Source organism: Vitis riparia, chromosome 2, assembly GCF_004353265.1.
Source record: "Vitis riparia cultivar Riparia Gloire de Montpellier isolate 1030 chromosome 2, EGFV_Vit.rip_1.0, whole genome shotgun sequence".
In the NCBI taxonomy this organism is placed as follows: Eukaryota; Viridiplantae; Streptophyta; class Magnoliopsida; order Vitales; family Vitaceae; genus Vitis; species Vitis riparia.
In genome coordinates, this window is record NC_048432.1 from 10,868,387 (window position 1) to 10,877,278 (window position 8,892).

Below are 8,892 nucleotides of genomic sequence, written 5' to 3' on the forward strand. Positions count from 1 at the left end.
ATATGAGACAACGAAAATGTCTATTTTTATTGAATGATCAATGCAACATTTATACACAAGTTTGCAACAAAAAAACAATAGAAAAGCAGTAAAAATAGCTGGAACTAACGGCTATTTCCTATAAAATAGCAATAACAGCATAATAGCTCCATGAAACTCTATCAGCTTCATTGACTAAGTTGTTTTATGGTTGCAACCTCAATTTCAGCATCTCTTTACACCTCAGCAGCCTTCTTAACAGATTCCTAAGCTTCCTCAATTCAAAAACAACTTTCACACCTCTTCCAGCATGTTTGTAGCTACCAAGGCATTTTGCTCAACAATATTTGTCATAAACCATTCAAATTAAGGGCACCAAAGAATTTTGTTGTCTTGGTCTAGTTTGATCAACACATCCTCAATAAATTTCCAGCCCTAAAATCTGCTTCTGGTAGGCACTCATGAACTTCGCTACAAATTCTGCCAATCAAGTACTTTTAGAAATGTTAAGAGACTATTAAGAAAGAACATGCAAAGACACTCTTATGAACCACATTTGATTGAAAATGAGATACTATATACTTGTGTTTGTGTGTGTGTGTGTGTGTGTTTGAGTGAATGACTGGGATAGAGAGAGAGAGAGAGAGAGAGAGAGAGAGAGTGTCAATATATGTATATGGACATGAGTGTTCTTCATGCTCGCCTTTAAATAGGCACGCTCCAAGTATTGATTTATCACTAGAAGAAGATCTAAGTACCTTCAATCCTTCCTCCTGATATGGCATTTCCATTGCTCAAGTTCTGGCCATCATAGTAACCTGCATCCTGCTTTTGAACTGCTTCTGGTAGGCACTCATGAACTTCGCTACAAATTCTGCCAATCAAGTACTTTAAGAAATGTTAAGAGACTATTAAGAAAGAACATGCAAAGACACTCTTATGAACCACATTTCATTGAAGATGAGATACTATATACTTGTGTGTGTGTGTGTGTGTTTGAGTGAATGACTGAGAAAGAGAGAGAGAGAGAGAGCATGTGTGTCAGTATATGTATATGGACATGAGTGTTCTTCATGCTCGCCTTTAAATAGGCACACTCCAAGTATTGATTTATCACTAGAAGAAGATCTAAGTACCTTCAATCCTTCCTCCTGATATGGCATTTCCATTGCTCAAGTTTTGGCCATCATAGTAACCTGCATCCTGCTTTTGAATGCAACAGCCTCGTCTAAGTGTTAGATTATACTGGACTTCATGCATAGTTAAAATTCAAAAGTGGACTACAACATAACGAGCTCCATAGACCCATTACTCCCTGTACCTTACACAAATCACTGATTGTCAATGGCAGTTCATCATCCAATAGCTTCTTCAATTCTCCAACCAAATTCTGCAGAACAGCAAGCATGCTTACTAATGATTGCAGAATAATTTAACCAAAAAGACAGCTGAATTTGGGGTGGAAAGCCTTTACCTTGAAAATGATCTCAGTCGGGACATTGTGAGCTATCAAGTTTTTAATCTTTTCTTTAATATTGTACCATCTGTGTAAAGAAATCATAAATGGAGTGTGAACTTGGTGAAGTAATTATGCGATTAAGCAACTCTCATGGATGCAGAGCATGAATTTGATCTAAGCCAACAACTCAATGAAATAATCTAAACTTAAGGATATAGTATACTGTCTTTATTCAGCAAGAGCGCAAATATTTTAAATACATTGCAGAAAATATATCAATATGATGAGTATCAATAAACTTATGTTCACAATTAAGGTCCCACAATTTGGTTTTAAATCTGGAACTTAGTTGGAAATTGCTGCTTTTCTTGAAGGTTACGTAACTCTTTAGGGCAACAGCTAGCTACTTGGTTTTAAATCAGTGTGGAACACTCAAAACTTTTTATGTATTTGAACAATGCTTCTCTCAATACTTTGTTCTACAAAGCAAATTGAAATGATTTTTAGTATCATTAATCAGCATTGACTATGAGAATTGGATGTTGAAGGATGTTCAAAAGTCTTGTGGTGCTACCTTCAATGATTAAGTGATATCAAATGATCAGAAACTGCTTACTGTTTTGCGCTTTGCTCCGCAATGACTTTTTTAGCAATCTCTGCAAATTCTTCTTCCCAGCCAGTTATAGGCTCCTGATCTTCCTTGAAGGGGTAACTGCAAGTATAACAATGACCAATTGAAACGCATTTGCCACTTGATTTTACATTTTCCTTGTCTTAATATTAAATTTAGGGAAAGGAACTTTATATTTAAATTCGTATTTGCCACTTGATTTTCTTACTTCAATTTCCAAGTGGCCTCAAAGGAGCGTATAGCTTGTCGAACGCTATGCTTGGCCTTCTCTGCCATATTCTCAGCCAATCTGGGAGGCAACTCTATTGCTTCATGTTTAGCAATGAACTCCAACACTTCAACTATCTGAAGAATAGAAAAAGGCATCACATCAGAACCTAGTGCACTGAATCAGTCGACCCTCAACAATGAGATATGGTAACTAATGACCTCCTCCTTGGATGGTGTTGGAATTTGAATAACAGTGCAAAGGGACTTGAGATGTTGAAGCATTGAAGTCCCAGAATAGCAGAAGTAGACCTTGAAATGGCCTCTATAAGTCTGTAGATGGTCTCTGATAAGGAGTTGATCACCCTCAGACAGTTTCTCAGCCCCACAGAGAATAATTGCTGCAAAGTGTAACAAGAAAAATGAAAACATTTTAAATTAAATTTCCATGACCTCTTAAATTACCATGTGATGAAGGATTAAAGAATAAGACATGTATACCTCGATTGCTACTTGTGTTGTCACACTGCGACTGCTTTTGGTTCAATGCGATTGCAGATGACTCCTTAATCAGTTCCATGACAACATGTGCTGCATCGAGTTCTTGTAACTCTGATAGATTGACCTCTATGTGGTGTGCCGATATTTTCACATTTATTTGGATGCTGGAACTTGGACCTTCCTGTTATACATTCTAGCTATGAATATGTATAACCTTTATATATGTACTTAGAAAATGATGAGTCTCAAAGTGAACCAATACCAACAACAGAATTTGGGTAAGAAGTTTTGTGGAAAAATGACATTATAAACTAGTGAAGGACCAGCAACACCTTTGGAAAGAAGTTGAAAATGGGATATTATTGTATATGGAAGTTGAGACTGTATTCTTGGGTTTAAGTACAAAGACGGCAGTTAAAATTGGGCATTTAGAAATTTCAAGAGGATATAAGGAGTCTACTCTCTACAAGTTGCTTCCAGTTAACTAGTTAACCAATTGGTTCATTGGTACTTAACCTCCAAGTTGAAATCCTTGAGTGCCTCCGTTGTCTGAAAAACGTAATTAAGTGACCATTATTAAATCCAGAAAACAAAGAAAAACAATACCACTAGCATTCCAACTGGAATTTGCAGCTTACTTCTAGTCTGTGAGTTCCAAACACTTCTCCAAGCAATGCCCTGGCCATGGTTCTCTTTCCTACTCCTGGAGATCCTTCAAATATGAAGTGATCAGATTGTCCGCTTCTCACCTGAGGATTCACCAAAAACCTAAATAAGCAGTTAAAAAAAGCCAGCTTTCCCTACCTGTTTGTCTAAGGATATTTTATAATTTCCCAGGATCCAGACTAGAGTGTAGTGGGAAGAAAATTGCAGGGAAAAGGACCAGTTGTGCCAAGTACTAATCATGAAGTTGAGGTTTTCAGTGTGTTCTCGAAGGTCAATGTATCCTTTTTCTTTTTGAGCCTGGTTGATTTAAAGCAATTATTAATTCCCTTTTCCAATTTTTCTGTTTGGTTGGTTGGCAGCCATAAAACATCAGAGCACTGTCTAGATTTAAGTTCTTGATCCATTGAGAGCACATAAGACCACTAATAATATACCAACCGCTCTGTATGTACCAATATGAAGTTACCTAGAGAAATTATCCATATTTTGTAGTATGGAAATTAAGTAATGTTTGTCTTACCAAACAACGAAGCATGTGGGCTTTGTCCCGATGGCAGATGAAGTCGGTCAGAGTCCTCGGTTGATATTTATCCGCCCATTTGAATTTTTGCCCCACTTTTTCCTTAAAAATCATCATAGTTGGTATCTGTTCAACTACAGCTGGTGCTTTCTCTTTCAGTGACTTCTCGTTTGCGGACGTATGGTCTTTCATCAAATCGACATCCAGCTTCTTCTTCTCGTTTGTTAATGATGGTTCTGCTGATTCTCTCCTTCGTAAGGGCTTCTGACCAATTGAGGAAGGAAATAAACTTTCTCTACTGTGGAAGCAAGAATGGCCCCATATTCTAAGGAAGAGACTAGTTGCCCCAGAAGTTGCAATTGTAGCTGTGTAATGGCTATCCCTTCCGGGACTACTACACCCTGTGGATTTGCGTCTAAGATTAATCACAGACTCCAACTCCAATATTCCACGGTAGTATGAATCAGAACGCTCATCGTAGTATGTAGCCTCTGCTTTTTGAGTCAACTGATGTATACTTTCTTGAGTGCTAATATCATAGCTCTTACGGTTTCTGAATGGCCCTACAGTCTTCCCCCAACATGTAGAAGGTGTGGCGTTTGATGGCGAGTGGCAGTGATTGTTTCCTCCATATTGAGACTCAGAATTCCATGGTGAGGTCGGATAAGGATCGAGTTTGGGCATTGGAATCAGACTGCTGCTGCTTGCTGATGCTTGAGTGGAAAAAATGAGAACAGATTCATTAGATGATTTCAATGTTTATAAATAGGATCAGTCCTAACAATTAATGCTGACCAAACTATGAAGAAGCTTTTGTTATTTAGGAAGCTTTGCTTGGTTATCTCCTCTGTTGAGAATTAAGACTGGTGAAGTATTCAAGGACTGGTTAGACAATGGGGATGTGCAATGGCTTTAAGGATAGATCATCCCAAGAAATACCCGACTATAACTAGGTGAGATAGGGTTGCTTCCATGTGATTCAAATGGATTATTGTTGTGAATAATCTTGGAGTCAACAATATGTTTGGCAGCATTGTTGCCAAGAGATTAACGCTTTTGATCTATTCTATCATTGGGTTTCAATCAAACACCATATTCTTTGTTGAGACATACTATTTGTATCCCAGAAGGCGAATAGCATATTGATCACTTCCAACATGACAAGGTACAATATGTGAACTATTATTAGAATTTGAGTAGACAATAGTAGAAGATTTTATGGAGATAGCGAATCAAGATTCATGCAATTGACACAAGAAACTGCTGTAGGATATGATACAGACTCTGCTCGATCAATAAGGATATGGCATGGCTGTTGGCAACAAATTAATTAAAAAAATCCTTCCTATGTCAGTGATACGTTCAGCTAAAATTTGACATGATAATGGAATCTTGAGATGCTAAATCAATACTAATACCTCTCACAATCAAATGACATGGTTAGTAGAAATATCGGTTTTGGGATCCTGGGATGATCCTTAATTCAGTACCACCAATTTGGATTCAATGTCACAAAGTTTAATAGTTGTATCTATTGGCCAAAAGTATTGACAACCTGATTTGAACATCCTGCAACAAAATAAGCACAAACTGGTAGTCAACCGCAATATGCATGCTTAGGGCAGGCATCAAAAAATGGATTGTTTGCCATGTGACTGATGCATATGCATGTCATCACCATGAAAGAAGCATGGTGTAGGGGCAGATTTCGACATTCAAAAGAGACCCAGAATGTTCAAAGTCCACGTATCCCTAGCAAGGCCAACCCTCATCATTAGGCATTAATTCATCACGAGGACCACCCTCAGTATTACAGGAAAAATGAGAATAGACAACGACAAAATAAGAACACACAGATTTATATTGAAAATCCTAGATGGAAAAAACCCTGGGTAAAAGAGAAAAAAATCCGTCAAAAATTGGTATAAAAATGGGGAGAATCGAACGAGTACTGCATAAGCATAAACATCATAACCATAAAAAATCTCATAATTTTTCTTCACCACATACATCACACTATGAATTTTTCAGGTCAAACCAAAAAAATTTAGGTCACCAAAATCTAACACTCAAAATGGAGAGAGCAACACGTACTCATACCATTCTTAAACAAAAAACCCATCATTAATAATTAAATATATGGCCAAAAATATTAATTTATAACATAGGTAAAATAGACTATCATTAATATATAACATTAGAATTCCATTGTTGAGGATGACACCAAATATGACATAATTCTCTTCCTATAAAACTATAAGCAGAATTGTTCATCCATGGGTAAATGAATACACACACTTCTATCTGTTAGTTTTCTAATAACAAACCATGGTTGACTTGATCCTCAGAGGATGATCAACCTAACCAGCCCACTCCTTATCCTAACCATGCATCTTCTTTTCAGGTCTCCATATGGGATCACTTTTGGATTGCTTTGAGTCAAAAGGATGAAACAAAGCCACTTATGGGATGAAAGAAAAGCCGCTTGTCAACCATGGTCCAAAGACTAAAAGCAAGCGTTAGCAAGATGATTCTTTATAGGAGACTCAAGGATACAAGAGTGCATCGAATAAATAGGAGACTCAGATGAAAACAAGAGGAAATGCTACGATGCATGGAACTCAACAAAAGAAACGATGATCTCATCCAAGAAAATGCACAACCGCTACAACAATTATGAGTTTTTGCCATAAATTAATTTATGATTAAAAATGAGTATTTTGTAATAAAAGATTTTTTACCACAAAAAATTATTTGTAGTGAGTTTATCTCTTTTCACTGCAAAATAAATTTGCAACAACATATCATTTTCACCACAAAATAAATTTGTGACAACATGTCATTTTTTACTACAAAATAAAATTTGTGGCCACATTATTTTTTCATAAAAATAATCATGGTAAAAAAATCACATTTTTACCATGAGAAAAGAGATGTCCAGCTTCTCTTCTGATACTGCTTTGTGTTAATAAGACCCAAGGCAATCTGGGGGAAAAGTGAATAGTGTTTAAGCCATATGAGAGAAGAGATATCTATTACACTCGGATTGAGTATGCAAGGTGAGATGATGCTCATTTTTATATAAACTATATTTTATAGATTTTTGAAGAAGTTAAAACTAGAGGTGACCATACAACTACAAAAAAGACGTTCAGATGGTTTGTGAAAAAGCTTCTTGGCCTTCTGCAGCTGGTGTATTGGAATCAGGCTCCAGTTTTCTCAAGACTAGCTTTTGCTGGGGAAGTTGGCCTTTGGAAAATGTCATGACCTCTGTTTCAATCAACACTGTATCCTCATCCATAACTTCTCCTCTCAAGATGCCTTTGGCAAGTTCATTTTCAACATTTTGCTGGATCACCTGCTCTTGACAGGCCTAGCACCATAATTGGGGTCATACCCAAGACTTCATAGGAGCTGAATCGCTGCTTCGGTCACCTGGGGTTTCATCTTCTGGTCTGCTCTTCTCAATTGTACCCGCTCCAACTAGAAAACACATGCAAATTATAAACAGTGCTGAGTTTGCATCTAAAGGAGAATAATACTACTAAGCAGCAAATTCCACGGAAAGAAAAATAGAAAATATGATCAAATTGAAAGCATTGAAGCTAATTATACTGGAGTCTTCAGGAAGAGAAAGATGAAGGTTATCTTCTACATCTACCCAAAGAATTGATCGATGTTATGCAGACATTTTTTGGAAAGTTGTAAAAGATCTAGTCTTTCAACACAATAAAATATACCCTAGTCGTTTACACAAAACATTTACTGTTCACAGGCCAACCATCTTCTGAGCAAGAAAACATGAAACCAATCCAAGGTTGGGTTGTCCAGTCAGAACCCAAGCTGCACCTTTAAGAACTCTACCAGTGTGGGGACTTAATTTGGCATGGGAAAATATGAAGTTTCTACATCATTAAGGTCATTGTGATATACCACTAATTAGGATAAATGTTCCCGACCCAGCACTACTACATACATTATTCCAGGTCAGAAAAACCGCCAAAAATCAATACGGAACCCAAGCATTAAAATATCTCCTTGGATCATAGAAATTTCCGTTGTCGATAGGCCCAATATGGAAGAGATGTTTGATCAGGCAGAATCGACAGCTTTTCATGATTCTCTCACAATTTTCCTGATTTTTCTATTACTTTGTTGGCATTAGATCACACCATGTCCCTACTTTATCGGCATTTTATGCCATGTCATGCCTCCATGTAAGCAAAAGATAGTTGGCTTTAAAAAGGTCTTGTATGTAGTAGGGCCAGCTCAAACCCGAGCATGTTGTTTAAAAGTGGTGGCCAAGGACCACCTAGGCATTGTTGTCCTTAGTCATACATTTGCCCATAATATATTGTATGTCATTATGTCTCTTAAGCTTTTTTAATGTGTATTCAAAAAATGAAATACTAAAATTATAGTTTATTAAATAAAGAAGTCTGATAAGAAATATAGACACTGTTATACAAAAAATTAAGTAGGTAGATATGATACTTGAAGACATTTAAAAAAAAATTAAAAAGTAAAAAAATTCTAATTCCTCAAAATTTTAAAATATTGAAAAGGGTTTTTAAGAATACATGGTAAATTTTTACTAAAAGTTTTTATATTTTGTATAGAATTTTTTATTTTAAAAAATAAAAATGGAAAGTATATCCAAATATAACCTTAGTTATATTATTTTAAAATTCTATTTAACGGATAGTAGAAATAAAAACTATAATAATTTTCTTAATAAGTATTGTATATTTGCAAATAAAATAAAAAAATATTTCTAAATAAAAATATCATATTTATATCATTATTTCTTTTACATCCTTAAATATGTCCAAACTAAATAAATCATCATTTTAGTATTAAATATGTTTTCAAGTTCTACATATTGTTCTTGGAGATTACAAATTACAACTTCAGAAAATGTATTATTAC

General features: G+C 35.9%; 1 protein-coding gene across 2 annotated transcripts; it reads right to left on the reverse strand.

Moving 5' to 3' along the window:
• Positions 1-2,250: 2,250 nt before the first annotated feature.
• On the reverse strand, positions 2,251-5,474 carry LOC117907210 (replication factor C subunit 3-like). 2 transcript variants are annotated; one of them, XM_034820669.1, is made up of 7 exons: positions 5,382-5,474; positions 3,964-4,670; positions 3,416-3,526; positions 3,294-3,326; positions 2,778-2,958; positions 2,499-2,677; positions 2,251-2,414 (listed from the first exon to the last, which is right to left on the reverse strand). In XM_034820669.1, the coding sequence occupies exons 2-7, from the start codon at positions 4,645-4,647 to the stop codon at positions 2,274-2,276; spliced, it is 1,329 nt and encodes a 442-aa protein (XP_034676560.1). In that variant the 5' UTR covers positions 4,648-4,670; positions 5,382-5,474; the 3' UTR covers positions 2,251-2,273. The 2 variants fall into 2 exon arrangements, with proteins under 2 accessions (XP_034676560.1, XP_034676552.1); XM_034820661.1 differs by lacking the exon at positions 5,382-5,474 and having other exon boundaries at positions 3,964-4,852.
• Positions 5,475-8,892: the final 3,418 nt, after the last annotated feature.

Excerpts from the sequence above, each read along its gene's own strand:
- LOC117907210 (XM_034820669.1), bottom strand. The coding sequence starts at position 4,647 with ATGCCCAAACTCGATCCTTATCCGACCTCACCATGGAATTCTGAGTCT. Across the intron at positions 3,327-3,415 it reads TTGGAACTCACAGACTAGAA|ACAACGGAGGCACTCAAGGA; the intron begins GTAAGCTGCAAA and ends TACGTTTTTCAG. Across the intron at positions 2,415-2,498 it reads CAACACCATCCAAGGAGGAG|ATAGTTGAAGTGTTGGAGTT; the intron begins GTCATTAGTTAC and ends TCTATTCTTCAG.